We start from the raw sequence: 24,855 nt of genomic DNA on the forward strand, positions 1-24,855 counted from the left end.
ATCAAGGGATCACCAATTTAGTATTGGAGGGGAGCGTGGAGGGTAAAAATCGTAGAGGGAGACCAAGAGATGAATACACTAAGCAGATTCAGAAGGATGTAGGGTGCAGTAGGTTCTGGGAGATGAAAAAGCTTGCACAGGATAGAGTAGCATGGAGAGCTGTATCAAACCAGTCTCAGGACTGAAGACCACAACAACAACAACAACTTTCTAGGCTTATTGACATATACTGCAGGAATCCAAAACGGTTCCTAATGATCCTAGTTGGTCATCCATTGTAACGTTAATTTTAAGTATGACTACTTTCCTGTACTGTCCTATAAATATTTTCCATAGGTAGGATACAGCAGCAAACTTATCTGTTTATAGACTAGCCGCTCCTGTTTTGTAGTCATCCAATCTAATGAATCAATGAATCTTCTGATGGCCGCAAACCGGCTCACAGACATTGTAGCTCTGTATAATGGATTGGAAAACTTCTCCAAAAACGTTGCCTGATTGGAATATCCCAGCCTTTATCTACTCCAACATGAAGCAATACTTCCGAGAAGGCTAATATTTGTTCTCTAGTTACACCAATCCACTTTATTTGTCTTGGTTCACAAACTCTTCTGGCCTCTAGGTTTGTTGATCTCACAATTCCGTTGACGACGGCCAGAGGAATCATCATCATTGGGGAATGTAAGTTACCATGCCTCTTGCTCGTCCTTGCATAAATATCACTAAATTTTATGCAGGTGTTTTATTTCGCATAGAGGGGTGTTGCGGGAAATGGTTTTACTCCATAGCATATAATTTGGGACAATGCCAATACGCATTATTACCTACATCATCATCATCATAAACACTACCACTACTCCATTGTTCATGAAAAGAGTTGCATGCCACTGCCTGAGAGACAGCTTCACGGCTTTAGTCCTCTGCATCACTCATGTCTGAAAGAAATCGTCATCTCCAGTTACCCATCGAGTAACAACTGATTAAAAATTTGGGCATCAGAAACGTTGCTATCTTCTTTCTTGCTCGTTTTTTTAGATATAGATGGTGACATTCTACCTAAGTACTCTCTTCTTCTATGGACTGCTGTTCACGTTATTGTTTAGTGTTAGCTCTCTTCAAATGAGTATCGAACATCATTCTCAACACTGCTCTATAGCAAAGTCCTGCAACGTTATTATATTGCTTCGCACACTCGTAACCATCTATTGCAAAGTTCAGCTCTCTTACACAACAGGGCATAACGCTATCTGACAGCTGAACAGAGCTGCAATATATAATAAAGTCTTTTCTGGAATCACAACAATGCGAATGTGTGCCTATAATGCATTCTGTGGTTTCAAAACAAAATTTTATTCATTATAACCGATTCTAATTTAATGACACTCCAGCTTAAACCAGAGTGTCCTTCGGACCCAGGTTATGTAAATGTGTGGTAAAGGAAGAAAATGCACGTGTCACTTAAGACTAATGAGACAGATTTCTAAGAGTACCTGCACTGTGTTATTCAGTACTGAAAAAAAAACTTTCTGATGGGTGGAGGATCAATTTTAAGTCTTTCTTACAGCAATTTATACTTAAAACTGTCTCTAGGTCCACTGACCCAGGGTATGCACACTTGGGTTAAGAGACACATGTTAAGTTATGTCTGGCAGCAAGCCCTGAATTCACTCGCCAAGCTGTTCTAGTATTCCATAAACCCGTATATACTCACTATGCCCCAATGCGTAAATGTATTGAGCGTGCTCTTTATGTCAGGGGATATAGAATCAGCATGGACGCCATTACATACACTTGAAGTAACGGAAGAAACGAACGACTTAATGACACAGTGTCAGGTGAAGTCTGGTGTCAGGTACTCTTGTACGTTTTAAGAATGAAAACATGGTCCAAGTATGATACAGTTTGAGCGATTGACCAATTGGGGAGTTTCCACCGTAGGTAATCTTCAAGCACGTATTATAAGCTTCACGACTCATTTCACATTGTAATACATCGCTGGTACATGGAGACAGGAACATATTGTTTTTCTGTGCATATCTAAAACAGAAATAACGCAGCAGACTAAATGAGTACGCCCATTGGCCTTTATCTGTCGGTGCGGGCTAATGGAAGTAATCACGTACACCGTTGTTTTGTTTTTGTGCCACATTTGCACAGAAATACGATGTATATCTGTCGACATGTACCAGAGATGTATTATAATGTGAAACGAAACATGAGGCTCAAAATATGTGCTTGAAAATGACCCACGGTTGAAACTGTCCAATTGCCCAGATAGTAAACAGAATAACGCCTATGTGGACCATGTTTTCCTTCTCAAAACAAGTTGAGGATGTGAGCCTCCGCGAAAATAAAATTTTAAAACACTTCGACGTGCTACAGACTGTTGCAAATGGTTTCAGAGCGTCCTTTCTGAAACTCTGCGTACTCACGTGCTCTTAATTTGCGCTACAGCTGCCGTATGATTAGCAGTGATATCTCGTCTGATGTGGCGGTTCAGCTGTGAATCGGAGTATACCACTGCCTCCTGCAACCAGGACGGCGGGCAAGCCGCCTCCCTCGCACGACCGAAACCTGCATCGATACACATGTCACCCCTCGCGTCCAATATCCTCGACAGTCCTCCTGAAGGAACATCCAGCCCCCGTCACGCTCACAATGCGACATCGCCGAAAATCGGTTCACAGCGTGAACTGTGCTCGCCGAAGCTGCGATGGCGCAGCTACGATTTTTGCTAGCGCAGTTTGAATGTTTCGTCCATGAGGCCTGCGACTGTTGACAAACACAAATAAAACAGTTTCTACGTCAGTCACTAGTTTATCTCGCCACTAGGCGTTCTGATGTTCACACTATCATCTTCAGGTGGAAATTGTTTATTTACGTGGCTGGTGTTGCGAAGAGTACAAAGGTCTTTTTACAGTCGCAGGCCAAGGGCAGTGAAGATTATTTTGTGTCTTTTGATAACCTACACTGCCCTTGGTCTACGACTGTCAAAATACGTCTGTACTCTTCACCATCACCAGCCATGTAAATAAACAATTCATCACCGGAAGATGATGATGTGAACCATCGAAACGCGTAGTGGCAGAGTATACAAGTGACTGGCGCAGTAACTGTTTTATTTGTAACGCAGTTTGAGTCTCGAACCACTTGCTTTTTTTAGCACTGCAAGTATAAAACTTGTCTTCAGATTTTTCAAGCTCAGTATGTGGTCCGTGCTGGATGATGTTATTACCTTTATAGCTTGTAGTTACTGTAATGATTTACGAAACACATTAAAAGTGTTCCGCTCTCACTTAAGAAAAGTTTGACCTTCGTCACCACAGTAGTCAATATTGATTCCCTTCAGTCCGACGCTCCTTTGCGACGCAGATCATCAAACGCGTCGTAAGGATTTCATTGGAAGAGAGATAATCGTTTCTTTGGTTGACATACGGTATTGACATTAGTTATAAACGTAGCATCTGAACACGAAAATACCAGTTAACAGTCATAAGAATGTATCAGTTTTCACTGTACGGTATCGGCAAAGATAAGCGAAATAAATTATGATGACCGAGGTACAGGCATATAAAATGTACACAATCAGTAACAAGGGAAAAGATCCAGAAATACAGAAATCTGTTAAAATCAGCTATAAATTTATGTGTTAGGAAGTCTTCTCTGAAGGTGTATGTCTCTAGTATAACCTTCTACAGAAGTAGATTGAGGATGATGAGTCGTTCAAATAACTAGTAAGGAAGTGCTGAATCTAAATAAGGAAAAAAGAAATTCATATCACAAAATCATTAAAAGAAGGGAGTGGTTAATAAAACACATCACCAGGCATGAATAAATCGTCGATTTGGTTGTGAAGTGTTTGGTGTACAAAATTGTATAGGGAGATCAAGAAATAAATACGGCAAGCAGGTTGAAATGTGTGTAAGTTGTAGCAGCTATAGAAAGGTTAAAAGCCCTGTACACGTCATAGTCAACGACGATCTCCAGCAAACCAGATTTCGGACATTGACTACTAAAGTAGCGTGATAGAGTGTCACTAATACGAGAATATAAGCCTTTCAGGTATAATGCTACGTCAGCCAGTGAAATTAGACGAGTTAGAGAATGAACTGGTTTTTTTGCAACACTCGACAACAATTTACAGGTAAAAAGAAGCCCCTGAAATAAGGCCGTTCTGCCATTACACTTTGTTTCATTTTATAGAGTGATGAAAATGACATTTACATGCCAATTTTTGAAAAAAAAATTTTTCAAGCAAGTTAACTTCTAAGTATTCCTAATTTCTAGCACATTTTGCTATTACTGTTAAACTAATGAGAAGTTACTGTAGACAGAAAAAGTTCTTCTAACGGTTCTGAGTCACCAAAGCGCCTATAATTAATTAAGTATTTTATCATATTTACATATAAAGTACTATAACATGCTTATGATCTGAGTTAGATTTTTAATATGTTGTTACACTTTTCTATGCAACAAAGATTGTTTTCGATTACTCTACACCAGTTGACTAATGTATAGGCTCATTGTAATTAAAGTTAAGCTTTCAAACCGCTGTAGAAATAACATCACTGGTCCGAATGACGTCAAATTGAAACGGAATATTATCGGAGAAGGAGGAAAACGTATGGCAGAAGAAAAATAAATAGCTACAAAATTTAGCAATAGAAGGCGCTGTAAGCATCATAATTTAATAGTGGTCGTCTACAAATGACAAATGGATCAAACAGCAATGCCTAAGGCGTGGGTTGACGTTAAACAAACTGTACCACTCAGTGTGCATGGGTGTACAAGTGTAATACTGTTAGTTGCGTAAGCCCATCCAACACGGCAAGGTCATATCACATCGGATGGAAAAAATCAGTTTTTAATTGTCTTGAGCCCAAAAACCGCATAAAAAGCATCACTAACATCGGTTTTTAATTGTCCTGAGTCCCAAATTGCATAAAAAACATCAATGAAAATCAAATGGGATTATTAATTTCTGTGTGACTACCGCAAAACATGTTCAATATGCTATCCACCGTTGTCTACAGTAAGTTAAAATCGAGTAACAGCATGTACCACAGCTGATCGAAGTGTTTCCGGGGTCACGTTCAGAATGCGTGCCTTCAATGCAGCTAAGTTTGAAATCGGAACACTGAACACATCATTAGATAGCTCCACAGCCAGAAGTCACGAGGGTTAATATAAGGTGATCGTCACAGCCAGGCTGTAGGGAAATGACGACTGATAATTCTGACATTTCCGAAATGGCTCTTCAGAAGCTGCGTAACTGGACTTGCAAAGTGCGGATGTGCGCCATCTACCATAAAAATGATCCCACGCTGTTGGAGAACTGGAGTGAAGTAGTTGCGCAAAAGACACTCATAGCGCTTACCAGTGACGGTTCAGGTAACGGGACCGGAAACCCCTGTCTCTTCGAAAAAATATAGCCCTATGATAAATAATGTCATAAACCCGCACCAAACAGTGACCCTTCCTGGTTGATTTGCGTGTAGATTTTCCATTGCCAATATTCGACAATTCTGTGTAATGACATATCCTGTCAGATGGAAGTGGGTTTCGTCTGTCCACAAAATATTCTGCAGCCAATCATTATCCACCTCAATACGAGGAAGAAATTCAAAAGCAAAGGTCCCTCTTGCTGGCAGGTCAAGAGGAAGCAACTCGTCCACATGGGTAATTTTGAATGGATAGCAAAGAAGGATGTTTCGTAGGATTTTACACTCCATCCTCACGGGTATGTCCAATGGCCCAGCAATTCTCCTAGCACTACACGTTTGCAGACAACCACTCGTCTCTTTCCGCATTTCTGTGGCCATTGCTTTCACTGTCGACGAATCACTTCGTTTCTTCCCTCTACCAGGGTGCACACCAAAAGAACCCACCTTTTCGAATTTCCGAATCATTTTCTCCAGACCCACGGCAGCCATCGAACCAACGCCTTTTTTCAAACCCTTCAGTCTCCGGAACTTCTGCAGAGCGACGTGTGCAGTCATCATTCTTGTAATACAGGTTTACAAGCAGAGTGTTATCTTGCATTGAGACAAGCATGGCGAACGTCGCAGACGTGAAAGGAGGAAAAGCCGTGTACTCGCCGTGTTTATACTACCTTCAATGGGTCATGTGAGTGACAGGTGTTTTGATTTAAGTATTCTGACATACACAGCACCGTCTATTGATCCATTTTCAAACTTTTTTTTTTCTTCTGCCGTACGTTTTCCCCCTTCTCCGATCATATTATGCTGCAATTTGTCGTCATTCTGACCAGTGATGTTATTTCACAGAGTTTTGGAAGTTAAACTTTCATTATAATCACCCTGAACATTTTACCACATATTCTGTAATGACATATTTTTATTCATCATTTTATAACCAGTTACAGATGATGCTCACAATTTGTCATTCTCTCGATTATCTACACAACGTGTAGCAGCACACTTTCAGATGACTGGTGGAAGTCTTTCAGTTGAGCATTACTTACCGGCCGGAGTGGCCGAGCGGTTAAAGGCGCTACAGTCTGGAACCGCACGACCGCTACGGTCGCAGGTTCGAATCCTGCCTCGGGCATGGATGTGTGTGATGTCCTTACGTTAGTTAGGTTTAAGTACTTCTAAGTTATAGGGGACTTATGACCACAGCAGTTGAGTCCCATAGTGCTCAGAGCCATTTGAGCATTACTTCGGCTACTTCCGATCCCCTAGCCGATCCAATCAGGGACAGGGGATCCGAATTACCTGTCCCTCCCGGCGCGTTTTCTCGTCACTGAGAGGCGAAGATTAAGGTAAAGCCAGACTGTTATCAGAATTTGAACCCACGACCTTTTACACTCCTGGAAATGGAAAAAAGAACACATTGACACCGGTGTGTCAGACCCACCATACTTGCTCCGGACACTGCGAGAGGGCTGTACAAGCAATGATCACACGCACGGCACAGCGGACACACCAGGAACCGCGGTGTTGGCCGTCGAATGGCGCTAGCTGCGCAGCATTTGTGCACCGCCGCCGTCAGTGTCAGCCAGTTTGCCGTGGCATACGGAGCTCCATCGCAGTCTTTAACACTGGTAGCATGCCGCGACAGCGTGGACGTGAACCGTATGTGCAGTTGACGGACTTTGAGCGAGGGCGTATAGTGGGCATGCGGGAGGCCGGGTGGACGTACCGCCGAATTGCTCAACACGTGGGGCGTGAGGTCTCCACAGTACATCGATGTTGTCGCCAGTGGTCGGCGGAAGGTGCACGTGCCCGTCGACCTGGGACCGGACCGCAGCGACGCACGGATGGGCTACGGTCCCGCACACCGTTAGGCCGTCTTCCGCTCACGCCCCAACATCGTGCAGCCCGCCTCCAGTGGTGTCGCGACAGGCGTGAATGGAGGGACGAATGGAGACGTGTCGTCTTCAGCGATGAGAGTCGCTTCTGCCTTGGTGCCAATGATGGTCGTATGCGTGTTTGGCGCCGTGCAGGTGAGCGCCACAATCAGGATTGCATACGACAGAGGCACACAGGGCCAACACCCGGCATCATGGTGTGGGGAGCGATCTCCTACACTGGCTGTACACCACTGGTGATCGTCGAGGGGACACTGAATAGTGCACGGTACATCCAAACCGTCATCGAACCCATTGTTCTACCATTCCTAGACCGGCAAGGGAACTTGCTGTTCCAACAGGACAATGCATGTCTGCATGTATCCCGTGCCACCCAACGTGCTCTAGAAGGTGTAAGTCAACTACCCTGGCCAGCAAGATCTCCGGATCTGTCCCCCATTGAGCATGTTTGGGACTGGATGAAGCGTCGTCTCACGCGGTCTGCACGTCCAGCACGAACGCTGGTCCAACTGAGGCGCCAGGTGGAAATGGCATGGCAAGCCGTTCCACAGGACTACATCCAGCATCTCTACGATCGTCTCCATGGGAGAATAGCAGCCTGCATTGCTGCGAAAGGTGGATATACACTGTACTAGTGCCGACATTGTGCATGCTCTGTTGCCTGTGTCTATGTGCCTGTGGATCTGTCAGTGTGATCTTGTGATGTATCTGACCCCAGGAATGTGTCAATAAAGTTTCCCCTTCCTGGGACAATGAATTCACGGTGTTCTTATTTCAATTTCCAGGAGTGTATTTTAAAAGTACGTACTTCACCAGCAGAGAACCGTCCCTGGCAGTTGGTGACACCGTTACTATCAAAATAAGGCTAACTAGTGTCCTGTACACGAGAGTGAGAATTTTATTACTTTATATTCTTACATTAGATAATGTGTCTTATGTGAGATATAAAATTATATGCAGAATTTTTTTCTTTTTCGTTTTCAAATTAGAAAATGGCCATTTGAAGTGACTGAAACTGGTGATATTGAGATATATTTGATATTTTGTCAAGAAATAAAAACAGTTGTACCAAAACTGGCAACCAAAAGCATCTCCACGTGATTAAGACGTGAACGTTCATTAGAAGTCTCTAACTCATGGTGACACCTACTGCGAAAAACCTGAGAATCGACATACATTATATTTACGCAGACGTAGTACTACAGAGACATTAATAACACCTGAATATACAACAACGATCTATTAGCAACTTAATGAACTTTTATCTGTCAGTCATTCGTCTACATTCATCAAATTACACTAAGGTGACATAAGTCGTGGGATTCCCCCTAATATCGTGTCAGATCTCCTTTTCGAAGGTCTAGTGCAGCATCTCGACGTAGCTTGGACTCAACAAGTCGTTGAAGTCCCCCGGCAAAAATACCAAGCCATGCTGCCTCTATAGCCCGTACGTAGTTGCGATATTGTTGCCGGCGCAGGATTTTGTGAACGATTGACCTCTCGACTACGCCCCATAAAAGTTCAATGGGATTCATGTCGGAGGATCTGGGTAGCCAGACCATTCGCTCGAACTATCCAGGATGTTTAAACCAGTCGCGTACAGTTGTGGCCCTATGACATGAAGCCCATGAACGACTGAAAATCGTCTCCAAGTAGCCGAACGTAACCATTTCCAGTCAACGTTAGGTTCAGTTGGACAAGAGCACGAAGTTCATTTCATGTAAACACATTCCACACCATTATAGAACCACCACCACATTGCTCATTGCCTTGCTGACAACTTGGGTCCATGCCTTCATTGGGTCTGCGCCACACTCGAACCCTACCATCAGCTCTTGTCAACTGAAACCAAGATTCATCTGACCAGGCCACAGTTTTCCATTCGTCTAGGATTCAATCAATATGATCACGAGACAGGGAGAGGCGCTGCAGGCGATGTCGTACTGCTAGCAAAAAGCAGTCGGGTCAGTTGTCTGTTGCCATAGCCCATTAACGCCAAATTTCGCAGCACTATCCTAACGGATAGTTAGGCGGGTTGCTTGTCTGTTAACACTGATAACTCTTCGCAGACGTCGGTGCTTTCGGTCGTTAAGTGAAAGACATTTGCCACTGTGTTGTCAGTGGTGAGAAGTGATGCCTGAAATTTGGTATTCACGGCGCGCTCTTGACACTTGATCTCGGAATACTGAATCGCCTAACGATTCCCGAAAAGGAATGTCCCACGCGTGTCGCTCCAACAACCATTCTGCGTTCAAAATCTGTTGATTGCCGTGCCTTAGTCACATCGAAACATTTTTCACATGAATAACCTGAACACAAATCACAGCACCGTCGATACACCGGCCTCTTATACCTTGTGTACGATAAACTACCGCCACCTGTTAATGTGCATATCGGTATCACATCATTTCTGTCACTTCAATGCATTTCCTACATAGAACAGTACCAGATGACATTTAGCTCCTATGGCGGACTTTCAGTCTTCTCGCACTTCTCTTGCAGGCTGGAGTCGCCGACTCGCTCCATAGAGATCCAGGCGCCGTACGGAGTGTCCATCGAGTCCAGGGCGGGCGACATCAGCGCCGCCTGCCTCACCAACCTCAAACTGCAGTCGCTGGCTGGAGCGGTGAGTTGCCACCTCATCCTCAAAGACTGAGCTGGTGGAATAGTTCTGGCGGAAGTGCACAGAAACATCCCTCATCGGCAGACTGTGGACTACGAAGACAGCCGCAGTGTCGATGTACTGTGTGTGACAAAAATTAACGTATCTCTTAAAATATTGGAAGTTTCAGAAACAGTGTCACGATGTAGACGTCGTATAGTTCTATTTCCTGTATGAATGGTGTTGTTGTTGCTCTTCTTCTTGTTGTAGTCTTCAGTCCGCAGACTGGATTCATGCAGCTCTTCACGATACTCTATCCTGTAAAAGCCTCTTCATCTCTGCACACATACGGCGACTTCCATCCACTGGAACACACTTACTGTAGCCAAGTCCTGATCTGCCTCTACAGATTTTAGCCCCTACTCATACACTTCGTTCTATGACCAAAGTAGCAATTACTTGATGTCTTAGGATAAAGCGTATCAAGCGAACAGTTATTTTAGTCCTGCCAAAAATTTCACTTCTTCTCACTTCATCTCAGAACATCCCCAGTAGTTGAACGATCTACCCAATAATCATCAACATTCTCATGTAATACCACATTTCAGAAACTTCCATTCGCTTCTTGTCTGAAGTGTTTACCATACACATTTCATTTCCGTACAAGGCTCAATTCTAGAAATATTGTGAGGTACAGGGTGTCCATAAATGTGTACCCTGATAGCAAAACAATGTATCTCTCTATTAATACATCAAATGAAACTCGCATTATTCCACACTCGCCTCTACTCATTAAATTCTGAACATTTAATACAGGCCACACAGTACAACATTTAAATCAGTTTAACATTTGCACTCTTGGTAAAACGCAAAATCAAGCCGGTATTCAGTCTCTTGTCGCACATTCCACAACGTGTGTCAATGGCATCTCTGATGCCTAGTTGCAAGGTCACAAAATCGGGAACTGCTGTTTTGTACACAATATCTTTCACGTAATCCCAGGGAAATAAATCTGTGAGGCTAACGTCATGTGATTTCGGGAGTGGAGGGCATAGAATTAGCTCGCCTCTCCAGTCCGCCTGTTGTGGGATGTTTCGTTAAGAAAATCGTGGACTTCTAGGGCCCATTGAGGGCCAGTGCCATCTTGCTGAAAGATGATGGTTCAGATGGCTCTGAGCATTATAGCACTTAACATCTGAGGTCATCAATCTCCTAGACTTAGAACTACTTAAACCTAACTAACCTAAGGACAGCACACACATCCATGCCCGAGGCAAGATTCGAACCTGCGACAGTAGCAGCAGCGCGGTTCCGGACTGACGCGCCTAGAACCGCTCGGCCACAACGGCCAGCTAAAGATGATGGTGTCTTGCATATCCTTTGGCTGGGAAGCGGCGTAATTCACCAACATGTCTAGGTAAACACATCCACTCACATTGCTGTCAAGGAAGGAAATGGGGCAATCGCTCTATCCCACATTATTCAACACTATACATTAACCTTTGAACTGTGCCAAATGTGTTCTTGCACAATATGAGAATTTTTGTATGCCCATATCCGGACATTATGGCGGTTAACTGGTCACAAACTAGAAATGTAGCCTCATCGGAAAAACACACACACTTCAAAAAACCATTGTCATCATTCAACCCGTTCAGCATGTCTACGTTTTGGGCGACCACCAGGTTGTAATTCCTGAACAATTTGGACCTTGCTCGCACCCAATTTAAGATGTTTGCCAACCACTGTATGCACTGTATTCTTTTACACTTGAAGCTCCCGCGAAGTTTGCCGAATCGATTTCAGTGGCAACCTCTTGGATGCGGTTCGAACTGTTTGCATAGTCTCCTCCGAAACAGATGGTCTGCCGCTGCTTGTCCGTTTCTGGACCGACCCCGTTGCTAAAAAAGTTTCCATCCATGTTGTGATGCATTTGACAAAAACTGATTTTCTTTGCATAATAGGACACGAATTTTCGCTTCACAGTAATAGATGATTTTGTTTCTGCTCGCCACACAAAACACTGAACTTTCTTTTGAGGGGAACCCAATTTTCTGATACAGCTCCCACAGCGCTCCTTGTGGCGAAAGTGTTGATTCAGACACAGCTGTACAGGAACTGCATGGGCTCTCTAGTAGACCTGGAACAAAAAACTAACGTTACCATAAAGAATATAATTAATATTTAATTTTAAAATCAGGGTAAACGTCTATGGACACCCTATATATATACAGATTGAAGCGACGAATGAAAATTTTTGCCAAGACGGGAATTCGCACCTGTGTGTCCTCCTCACTAGGCAGACGCGCTAACCACTACGCCATCCTGGCACAGTGTGTTTGCACAGCTGTGCGGACTACCCTAGCACGCCTCCCTCCTCAATCCAAATTCCCATTCACATCTCAGGCCACTTGGAGTTCCTCCTAAACTCAAACATCATTTCATAGGCTCTCCAAGTGCATTCGAATAAGACCTCAGCATCAAATGAAATGAGGGATCCAGCCTGTACCCGTGTGTTGGTGCTTTAATCAAATTAAGTTGTATTGTTGCAGAAACCTTTTCAAGTCTCAAACATCTGTGATGTATGTATGCAGACTTAGGTGGCAAATGTAAATTCTTGCGAAGGCTGGAATTCTAAACTGGACCTCCTGCTCAACAGGCAACTGAACCAACCACTACACCACCCTGGCGCAGTGGCTTTGCATAACTACAAGGACTATCCTAACACGCCTCCAGCCTCAATCCTAATTCCGTAGACTTGAAAAGGGCTCTGGAACCATATAGTTTCATTTGATTCGATACATATTTTCAGGAGACAGTAACAAATACTTAAATTTATATATAATGTTTTTTCTCTCTTTCGCAAACGCTTTCCTCGCTATTGACAGTCTGTATTTTATGTCATCTATTGTTGTCATAGTTAGTTATTTTGCAGACATCATATGTTACTTTTCATGTATCACTTTCAGATCTAATTGACTCAGATTTGCTGACTTAATTTGGCTACATTACAGTGCATCTATTGTATTTTTTCGATATTCATGTTATAAAGCACAACTGATACATACCAAAAGAAATCAAGAGCTTCGTCCTACAATCAAAAATTGTTGGTACCAGTAGATATGTGGCACATTCGGTCCATAGGCGAGTTGACAACAGCTTTGGTCTAGTCCCTTATGCTTCAGCAAACAAGGTAGTGCCGTAAACTTGCCTTTGAAATATTCATTGTTTGTGAGTCTACTTTACACTACAGTTTGTCGTGATAGCTCCACTCTGATGATGACACAATCAGTTAAGCAGCGCAATTAGTTTGAGACATGAATTCACAATCGTATCTCTCCTTTCGAACGTCTTACTGTAATATATGATTCCAACGGGATAGTACTCCTAACATATTTCTTAGGAGGGACAGCACAGAACAGATAACAGTCATCTCGAATGTTACACTGCTTTTTATTAAACTACATGCTGAAAATCCGCTTTCGTGTCCCTGACTGTGAATATGATTTCACAATGAAATACGTCTATTTCAAGTAGGTCCAGGTCTTCTCATTCTGGTGTATAACTTGACTTTGTGGACTTATGTCGCAATAAATGCAGTATTAGTTTTACTTATTCCTTGGATCGTAAAATTGTTCATATGTCAATAAAATTAATAATCAATACAGCAAATCATAAAAAAGTCCTCCATTCACGTAAGACATGCACTAAATAAAGGTAGTTACATTACATACAAATTTAGCTTGCGGCATCGGTTACTGAATTATGTGATTGCTCATAGGCGTTTAATGAACCACCATCAAGAGGGAAAGTTTTAATTTCACCAAAGTGTAGTTAGTACGACCCTAAAAAACTTTTTACCACATATGTTTATCCTCTCAAAAATGTTACATATTATACAGCTATGGACACATATTCCAGAAAACCAAGAACCCAACTATCCTCCTTATAAAACGAATATACAATTTTTGTCACATAGAGAGTAATTAAACTGAATAAAACTCATAATTGAATATACTAACAAATGCATGTGTTCGCCTTTACGCACATAAAAACCAAACATAACAATCTCAAGAATATGTAAACAACAGACTATTAGAATGAGATATTTCACTCTGCAGCGGGGTGTGCGCTGATAAGAAGCTTTCTGGCAGATTGAAACTGTGTGCTGGATCGAGACTCGAATTCCGAACCTTTGCCTTAAGCGGGCAAGTGCTCTACCATCTGGGCTACCCAAGCACGACTCACAACCCGTCCCCACAGCTTCAATTCTGCCACTACCTCGTCTCCTACTTTCCAAACTTCACAGAAGCTCTTCTGCGAACCTTTCAGAACTAGCACTCCTGGAAGAAAGGATACTGCGGAGACTTGACTTAGACACAGAGTGGGGGATGTGAAGGTTGGGAAGTTGGAGACGAGGTACTGGCAGAATTGAAGCTGTGAGGACGGGTCGTGAGTCGTGCTTGGGTAGCTCAGATGGTAGAGCACTTACCCGCGTAAGGCAAAGGTCCAGAGTTCGAGTCTCGATCCGGCAAATAGTTTTAATCTGCCAGAAAGTTTCATATCAGCTCACACCCCGTTGCATAGTGAAAATCTCATTCTGGAAACATCCCCCAGGCTGTGGCTAAGCCATGTCTCCGTAATATCCTTTCTTCCAGGAATGCTAGTTTTGCAAGGTTCACAGAAGAGCTTCTGTGAAGTTTGGAAAGTAGGGGACGAGATACTGGCAGAATTGAAGCTGTGAGGTCGGGTCGTGAGTCATGCTTGGGTAGCTCAGATGGTAGAGCACTTGCCCGCGTAAGGCAAAGGTCCAGAGTTCGAGTCTGGGTCCGGCACACAGTTTTAATCTGCCAGAAAGTTTCAATAGAGACTATTACTTTCATTACACTTTTGGTTCTGTTTTCTTGTAACAGTAAGACGTTAGGTACTCCTCACCTCAATGAAAGTAGTTCTTGCCCTAGCAAACAATCGTTGCTTACATCAGGGATACAGCTTCGGTCATAGCGTCACTTCATACAGTGGAACACTTTCGCCTTATGCAAGACATGACTATAGTCTATTTTGCATCGTAGGTGAGGCTGTGGGGAATACTCCTGAAGTTATATAAATATTCAGTTTAGGTTTCTTGCATGCTCCTTATGGAGTATATATCATCCGAAGACAGGTGCGCGTTTATTACCACAATAATCATTAAATAATTAACACAACAAGACCAATGTGTAGCATACCATACTGCTCGTATTATCCCTCGCAGATATATTATGCCCACCTTCTCAAAATATTGTAATCTAGTCAACTACTTTATATTTTAAAAGTCTGAAAAAACATTTATTGTTTTTAATGAACTGTTCTATCAGATCCCACATACTTTTCAAATTGTTCAGTTAAACTTAACTCAAGCAGTCACAGTAGTAGATATCACATTCCCCACTCAAAGTCGTATTCAGTATTTCCAGGTTGAGTTACTTACACATCAATATCTCTTTAAAACGTGTGTACAGACCGAAAGTCAACAACAATGAACGAAATATGTGTTTTTAAATTTTTCAGCGTTGGTCATTAAGTCGTTAGTACTTAGTGAAACTGCATTGATGTTGCTAAGAGTTTGCTAAAATATATTTTCAGGTTCTGGATCCTACTTACCCATCAGTACCTATATAGAAAGTATGTTGTTGATGTAACTCAAGAAAAATTAACGATTTTTTAAATTTTTTGTTTAGGGTGTCAGTAAAGTAACCCTTCTTGGTAATGCGCGTTATATAAAATGCCTGGGAATTGTTAGGATTAAACTGACATGCATTTAAGCATCTCAGATGATACAACTATTAATATAGTAAGGCTGTCAACAAAATATCTTTCATTATGTATCAGGTTTTCATGCTCAGTCCCAAATTCACTGTCTTACAAAAGAAAGAGAAGCTCCTAAAAGGCGCGGAGGAAACTAATGATACTTAACAGACTGACAGAATATTTGATGTTACCCCAGTGATTACGAAATTTGGTCAAGTAGGATATCCGTCAGAGTTCCCTCAGCCTCCAGCAGCCGTGACCTGAAGTCATAACCGATCGCTCCCCTCACCATGACGCCGGGAGTAACGCAGCCGCGCCGCACCAAAGAATGGAAGAACGAGACATCTCAGCAGGTCGCTGCAACAGCCGAAGCAGTCCATGCTTCGTACTTACGGCACAACTACAAACGCAGTCGTTTGTGTCGTTACGTCAACGCCAGTCAACCCAAGGGACGGCAATTCTCTAGTCTGATTGCCGCTAGTCTGTGACCAATGGCTAGAAATGAACAGAACATTCTAAAGAGCCAATTACTTGTTCCCGGATGGAAGTCGAAGTTGTAAAGGGACTTAGAATGTTGCTGGTGCAAAATACAATGATCCTCCCTGGTGATGATCGAACATCGTTGACCGGAACCTCGACGACGAGTATTCCTGCCCCAGGAAGGAAGATTGGGTTTAACGTCCCGTCGACATCGAGGACATTAGAAACGGAGCACAAACTCGGATTGTGTCAAGGATGGGAAAGGAAATCAACGGTGCTCTTTCAAACGAGCCATCCCGGCATCTTACTGAAACGATTTAGGAAAATCACGGAAAACCTAAACCTGGGTGGCTGGATGCTGATTTGAACCGTCGTCCCCCCGAATGCGAGTCCAGTGTGCTAACCACTGAGCCATCTTTCTCGGTTATTCCTATCCTAACGTTCCTATGCAGTCCAGTATCGGACCACGGTCATATCCGAATGCCCGAAAAATTTTGATATTGCACGATTCGACCGGTAGGACCAATGGAGACCCACAATAAGGAGCCTTTCAAACTCTGTCACATACCGATTACGCTTTTCCACTCGAGTATGCGACATCTCTGTGTCCAAAGAGATCACACAACACTGGCAGCGTTCGTGGCCCTTACATAGTCAATCAAGCGTGGTAAGAACAGTAAACAAAAACAACTCTAATTAACTCTGGTGGCCGGCCGCGGTGGTCGTGCGGTTCTAGGCGCTCCAGTCCGGAGCCACGCTGCTGCTACGGTCGCAGGTTCGAATCCTGCCTCGGGCATGGATGTGTGTGATGTCCTTAGGTTAGTTAGGTTTAATTAGTTCTAAGTTCTAGGGGACTGATGACTACAGCAGTTGAGTCCCATAGTGCTCAGAGCCATTTGAACCATAGCTCTGGTGGCCGTTCTACCAGCCGCAGAGAATTAGACTGCTAATCAATTACATATCCGCTGATAGAGCGGTACATTTAAGAAGTTATATTGACATCCGGCCAAATCGTCTCGGTGCTTTACTTTTGACAGGTAGTGATGTCGTTTTCCTTCCAGGTCAAACGTAGATCAGCTGCTCATGATATTTCCCAGTTTTCCAAGTAAGACGGTATAATTAGGAGGCTTCATTTCTTTGTAAATGACGACGATTTTTGCTATTAAATTAAGGTACTTCATGTAACTTCAGGATGACGGAACAGCATGGCATCTTGCCTTTGTCGCCTTTTACTCATTTAATTAAATACGATGGGACCTTTAATGTCTGGAACCATAGCAAACATGTAGAACAGGCCGTAGTCAGCAAAATAGAGCCAAATAAAATTACATCCTATTCTGGATTAGGTTACGGATGACAATTTGTGCCTGATTTATGAACTGAAAAGTAAAATTGACAGTTATATACATAAATCAATTCTTTTCACTATTAGATGCATTTTACAACCGAAAAAGAGCAAAATAAGCAGATAAGTTTCTTGGACGTTACCGTAAAGATTCAGAACAATGAACATTTGACATACGAGGTGCGACAATAAAGTAATGATACTGATGTGAAAAAAAATTTTGGTTACTGTTTTAGTTAAGTTTGGTGTTGTCTCCTTCAAAGTAGTTCCATTCTGATTGTACACACTTTCTCCAGCGCTTCTGCCATTAATGGTAACATTTCTGGAACTCATCTTCTGTAATAACCTACAAGACCCTCGTCACAGCTTTTTGGACATCTTGTGTTGTTTATAATTGGTGTCCCTTGACCGCCGTTTTGACTCTTGGAAAAAAGTCACACTGAGCGATATCTGGAGAATAAGGTGGCTGTGGCAGTACTGAAACTGTTTTGAGTTTAAAAACTGCTGTACTGACAGAGCAGTATGGAATGGCGCATTATCGTGATGCAGAATCCAATTATCAGAACTCTTTTACGAAGTCTTTCTAAAATTCTAAAATTTCTTTGTAGTAATATTGGTTAACTGTTTGTCCAGGAGGCACTCACTCTTTATGAACAATACCCTTGGAATCAAAGAAGCTCACAAGCATGCATTTCACTTTTGACTTTGACATGTGAGCTTTTTTTGGCCTGGGTGATCACTTTGAGCACCATTGCGAACTTTGGCGTTTTGTCTCTGGATCGTACTGAAAACAACAACATCTATTACCAGTGATAACACGGCTCTACAATCCTGGATTTATTTCCGTTTTCTCTAACAGATCGGCTGCCATATTTTTCCGTGTTTATCCCCGTTGTGGTGTCAGATTTTTGGGGACCATTTTTGCACAAACCTTTCTCATACCAAGATCTTGTAGTTTCGAGAACATACCTTCACCGAGGAGCCAAGCAGTATATTGCTCCCTCCTACGTATATCTCACGAAGAGACCATGAGGATAAAATCAAAGAGATTAGAGCCCACACATAGGCATACCGATAATCTTTCTTTCCACGAACAATACGACACTGGAATAGAAGGGCGAACTGATAGCGGTACTCAAGTTACCCTCCTCCACACACCGTCAGGTGACTTGCGAAGTATGGATGTAGATGTAGATGTAGATGCAGATCTTCAGTTATTATTAGACGAACCGTTTCTCGATTCATGTTCAGTTCTTCTGCAATCATTTTCACAGATAATCTTCGATCAAATCATACGAGTTCATGCACCGTGTCCAAGTTGACATCCGTCTGTGAGGTTGATGGTCGTCCACTGCGGTGTTCACCTTCAACATTCCTTCTGCCTTCACTAAACATTTTATGCCAACGAAAAACTTGAGCTCTTAACATAACCTCCTCTCCAAAAGCCTTCTGACGCTTACCGTCAGTTCTCATCGTGGTTTCATCCAATTTAACGCAAAAAGAAATGGCACACCGTAGCGCAATATAATGCTGTTCCATTTCTGTGACGAGAGACACAAACACGTGTTAACTTATTACAGCACGACTCACGACTGAGCAGTTGCATCGATATGGCACTTGGACTAGAAACAGTTTGTAGACCAAGGTCAAAGATATTGTGGCTAAGCAAGCTTGTAGGGTTGCCACACCTCGCAAAGAAAGTCGGTCTATTACTCTATTGTCGCACCTGGTATACCGAAACCCGACAACAACAGACGCAATAATACACAAGACATCACAGCACCTGCACTCTCAAAAGCAGGCAGCACTCAGATACATGCACCACAGACTAAACACAGAGTCATTAGACACGGACCACTGTCAAAAATATCCGCCACCGTAGCTGAGTGCACAGCGCGCCAGCTTGTCATGCTGCGGAGTCAGGGTTCAACTCCCAGGTGGGCTGGAGATTTTATCAGCTCAGGGCTGGGTGTTTGTGTCGTCTTCATGATCCTCATTTCATCCTCATCAGTGTCACCTCAAAAGACTGGCACCAGGAGATTAGATCTACCCGTTACGAGGCCCTCGCCATACGACATTTCATTTCACTATCAAACGGAAATAAATAGCATCATAAAAATAGCCACAAACAATAGATACAATCAAATCTTAGTAAGAAAGCTGAATAATAAAATCAATAAATAGTAATACATGCATACATTAATACTTGATCCATAGATCATGAATACGACATTTGGTAATGATGTGGTATGTGTCACTTTAGCATAAGTTTTCTTTACACAAAATAATTAATTAATAACAATTATTTTTGTACAGTTGCTACTACATATCTAAAAATTCATCTATTGAGTAGAAGGAGTTGTCATTAAGAAATTCTTTTAATTTGCTTTTAAATGTTGGTTGGCTATCTATCAGACTTTTAATGCTGTTTGGCAAATGACCAAATATATTTGTGGCAGCGTAATTCTCCCCTTTTTGTGACAAAATGAGATTTAATGCAGAATAGTGAAGACCATCCTTTCCTCTAGTGTTGTAGTTATGCACTTCGCTGTTATTTTTGAATTGGGATGGGTTGTTAATAACAAATTTCATAAGTGAATATATGTATGGGGAAAGTACTGTGAATGACCTGAGTTCCTTAAATAAATGACTACAAGATGAACTTGTGCGGTGTTCGGGTATTATTCTGATTACACGCTTTTGTACAATGAATACTTTCGCTCTTAATGACGAATTGCCCCAAAATAATGCCATATGAAAGCAGTGAAAGAAAATAGGGAAAGTAGGCTAATTTACTGATATTTTTATCAGCAAAATTTGCAGTAACCCTAACAGCAGAAGTAGCTAAACCTAACTGTTTCAACAGATAAATCATTGTGTTCCTTCCAATTCAATTTCTCATCAATAGTCACACCCAGATATTTTGAGTATTCTGCCTTAGCAATAAACTTCTGTTTATAGGCTATACAGGGTTATTACAAATGATTGAAGCGATTTCACAGCTCTACAATAACTTTATTATTTGAGATATTTTCACAATGCTTTGCACACACATACAAAAACTCAAAAAGTTTTTTTAGGCATTCACAAATGTTCGATATGTGCCCCTTTAGTGATTCGGCAGACATCAAGCCGATAGTCAAGTTCCTCCCACACTCGGCGTAGCATGTCCCCATCAATGAGTTCGAAAGCATCGTTGATGCGAGCTCGCAGTTCTGGCACGTTTCTTAGTAGAGGAGGTTTAAACACAGAATCTTTCACATAACCCCACAGGAAGATATCGCATGGGGTTAAGTCGGGAGAGCGTGGAGGCCATGACATGAATTGCTGATCATGATCTCCACCACAACCGATCCATCGGTTTTCCAATCTCCTGTTTAATAAATGCAGAACATCATGATGGAAGTGCGGTGGAGCACCATCCTGTTGAAAGATAAAGTCGGCGCTGTCGGTCTCCAGTTGTGGCATGATCCAATTTTCCAGCATGTCCATATACACGTGTCCTGTAACGTTTTTTTCGCAGAAGAAAAAGGGGCCGTAAACTTTAAACCGTGACATTGCACAAAACACGTTAACGTTTGGTGAATTGCGAATTTGCTGCACGAATGCGTGGGGATTCTCTATCGCCCACATTCGCACATTGTGTCTGTTCACTTCACCACTAAGAAAAAATGTTGCTTCATCATTGAAAACAAGTTTCGCACTGAACGCATCCTCTTCCATGAGCTGTTGCAACGGCGCCGAACATTCAAAGCGTTTGACTTTGTCATCGGGTGTCAGGGCTTGTAGAAATTGTAAACGGTAAGGCTTCTGCTTTAGCCTTTTCCGTAAGATTTTCCAAACCGTCGGCTGTGGTACGTTTAGCTCCCTGCTTGCTTTATTCGTCGACTTTTGCGGGCTACGCGTGAAACTTGCCCGCACGCGTTCAACCGTTTCTTCGCTCACTGCAAGCCGACCCGTTGATTTCCCCTTACAAAGGCATCCAGAAGCTTTAAACTGCGCATACCATCGCCGAATGGAGTTAGCAGTTGGTGGATCTTTGTTGAACTTCGCCCTGAAGTGTCGTTGCACTGTTATGACTGACTGATGTGAGTGCATTTCAAGCATGATATACGCTTTCTCGGCTCCTGTCGCCATTTTGTCTCACTGCGCTCTCGAGCGCTCTGGCGGCAGAAACCTGAAGTGCGGCTTCAGCCGAACAAAACTTTATGAGTTTTTCTACGTATCTGTAGTGTGTCGTGACCATATGTCAATGAATGGAGCTACAGTGAATTTATGAAATCGCTTCAATCATTTGTAATAGCCCTGTATTTATCAATGGCCTTATGCCATTTAGTGTATAGAATTGTAAAACTGTGTTTTCTCAAAATTTAGTGAGAGTGCATTTGCAGAGAACCACTTAATAATTTTCGAAAGACATTATTTACAATTACCTCAGCTGATTCTTGTTTGTTGGGTGTTATTACTATACTTGTATCATCAACAAGAACAATTAGCTTTGCATGTTCATGAATATAGACTGGCATGTCATTAATACATATTAACAACAATAAGGGACCCAAGTCTGGACCCTGTGGTATGCTATTCTTGATACCTTCCCAGTTAGAGGATTTTCCTGATTTTTGCAGACTATCTGTGCTGTTAATTTCAACCTTCTGCATTCTTCCAGTTAAATATGAATGAAACTGTTTGTGCACTGTCTCATTCATACCAAAATAAGTAAGCTTATTTAGAAGAATTTCATGATTCGCACAATCAAAAGCCTTTGACAGATCACAAAATATCCCAATGATGTTCTGTTATTCACTGCATTCATTTAATATTTTATCACTGAAAGCATATATAGCATTTTCTGTCGAAAATTTGTTTCTGAGAACCAAACTGACATTTTGTTAGTAAAGTTTTAAATGTGGCTGCTGGTCAGCGACTGTTTACAAATTAAAATTAAAGCAATTAAAGCCCTTCGTCGAAAATATTATTTCTTTTGACCAGGTTTTCCTACTTCTATGAGTGCCTTTATCAGAAATAAAGTATTCAAACTGGCATGTCATGTATGAAATAAATATCAAGCGATAACGCTTTACTCACAAAATTTCTTTAAGGAATACCTGGAAGGCAAGCCACTGTGGGCTGCTCACACAAGTCAAGGATCAGGTGGCAACAGACTTTTGAAACATCTTTCTCAAAATGATATCCTCACTCTTAATGAGCAGCTACAATTATGTAAGAAAAACTTCTTCAATGGTAGAAAGCCGTTACTTGATATTTAATTCGGGTTCCTTCATGCAGTTACCAAAATGATTTTTCTGTCTAAGTCCACTCATACTTTTTCGTTAATTAAATGGTTTATATTGGCTGCATTTCATTTTATATATTTTTTCTACAGGCTGTGTCATTCAGACCTCTTTGTATTTCCTATAATGGTGTTTTCATGCTTTAAATTGTACTTCTAATCTCTTATGCAGACGAAATGTTATTTTGTTTGCTGCTGTCAAAAAAAAAAAATTGTCTTTTACTTCACGTACTAAATTATGTTCATCGTAATATTCGTTTGTCTATATTCTGAATGTTAAGAAGACAGTTTGTATTTGCGGCTACTAGATACCACTCTCGGTGCAATGTTCACGTGCTGGCAGTTGTTAACGTGGGTGCCTCAGTCTGATGTTACCTAAAACTCGACATATGTGAGTTGCCCATAGTGGCTTGGTTTCCACGTATTCTACTTCAAAAATTTTGTGACTAAAGCTTATCGCTTGATATTTATTTTATACGTGACATGTAAGTACTGTTTCTTTCTTGTACTGTTTCAGTATTTTTTATAAAAAAAATTTTCCAATGATTTTTTTACTTATGCTATAGGCCAGATTGAGTGCCGGATTGAGTGCCAAATAGGAGGAACAAAGTTAGAACAGGTGGACAGTTTCAAGTACTTAGGATGCATATTTTCACAGGATGGCAACATAGTGAAAGAACTGGAAGCGAGGTGTAGCAAAGCTAATGCAGTGAGCGCTCAGCTACGATCTACTCTCTTCTACAAGACGGAAGTCAGTACCAAGACTAAGTTATCTGTGCACCGTTCAATCTTTCGACCAACTTTGTTGTATGGGAACGAAAGCTGGGTGGATTCAGGTTACCTTATCAACAAGGTTGAGGTTACGGATGTGAAAGTAGCTAGGATGATTGCAGGTACTAGTAGATGGAAACAATGGCAGGAGGGTGTCCACAATGAGGAAATCAAAGAAAAACTGGGAATGAACTCTATAGATGTAGCAGTCAGGGCGAACAGGCTTAGATGGTGGGGTCATGATACACGCATGGGAGAAGCAAGGTTACCCAAGAGACTCATGGGTTCTGCAGTAGACGGTAGGAGGAGTCGGGGCAGACCAGGGAAAAGGTACCTGGATTCGGTTAAGAATGATTTTGAAGTAACATCAGAAGAGGCACCAATGTTAGCACTGAATAGGGGATCGTGGAGGAATTTTATATGGGGGCTATTCCCCAGACTGAACGCTGAAGGGCATAATCAGTCTTAAATGATGATGATGATGATAGGCCAGTTTGAATATTTTATTTCTGATGAAGGCACTCTTAGAAGTGTTGAAACCAGTTCAAAAGGCTTAATTTTTGCGACCTAGGGTTGTAATTGCTTTAAATTTTATTTGTAAACAGTCGCTGACCACGCAGCCATCTTTAAAATTTTTGGCACTCAGTTGGAAATGGCTTCAATTTCATCTGGGCTTTTACTTTTGAGCGAATGTATTATTTTCCTAATTTCGGTAGGAGAGGTGTGAATTTCAGTTTTATCAAATTGCATAAGCATTTCCTCTTCCGTATACTGCCTTGCATTTTCTAATGCAAAGCTGGATCCTATTTTCTCTACAACACTTAAAAAGTGAGTATTAAAAATGTTTTCTACTTCTGACTACTTGTTAACAAACTTTTTATTGAGTTTGATAGAAAAGAGCTATCACCCCGCTGTTATCGACACAAGACCAGAATCCTATACAAACTAACATACAAAACACAGGAACGGCAACAACACAAAGTTAGGAAGAAGCACAAAGAAAATATATTACGTGGAATATCTTATAGTGTCAAGAAACAAGGCATAAAAACATCTCACCAAACCAACAATTCATTTCAATTATACTTTCCGGAAACAACAGGAATAACTGATCTATATCAGAAATCATGAATATACCAACTGATGTACAATAAATATGATGGAAGGCAGGTAGGTCAAACCAGGAGAACATTTGACACCAGATACAAAGGACATGTAAGACCATGGTAGTATAGGACGAA

General features: G+C 41.9%; 1 protein-coding gene across 1 annotated transcript in view; it reads left to right on the plus strand.

Moving 5' to 3' along the window:
• LOC124606854 (delta-sarcoglycan) overlaps positions 1–24,855 on the plus strand; it is a 450,590-nt gene that overhangs the window by 406,732 nt on the left and 19,003 nt on the right. Inside the window, exon 7 of the mRNA XM_047138933.1 lies at positions 9,836–9,959. Within this exon, the coding sequence (XP_046994889.1) occupies positions 9,836–9,959 (124 nt within the window). The remainder of the gene's footprint in view (positions 1–9,835; positions 9,960–24,855) is intronic.

The sequence above is a fragment of the Schistocerca americana genome, chromosome 3 (assembly GCF_021461395.2).
Source record: "Schistocerca americana isolate TAMUIC-IGC-003095 chromosome 3, iqSchAmer2.1, whole genome shotgun sequence".
NCBI classification, from domain to species: domain Eukaryota; kingdom Metazoa; phylum Arthropoda; class Insecta; order Orthoptera; family Acrididae; genus Schistocerca; species Schistocerca americana.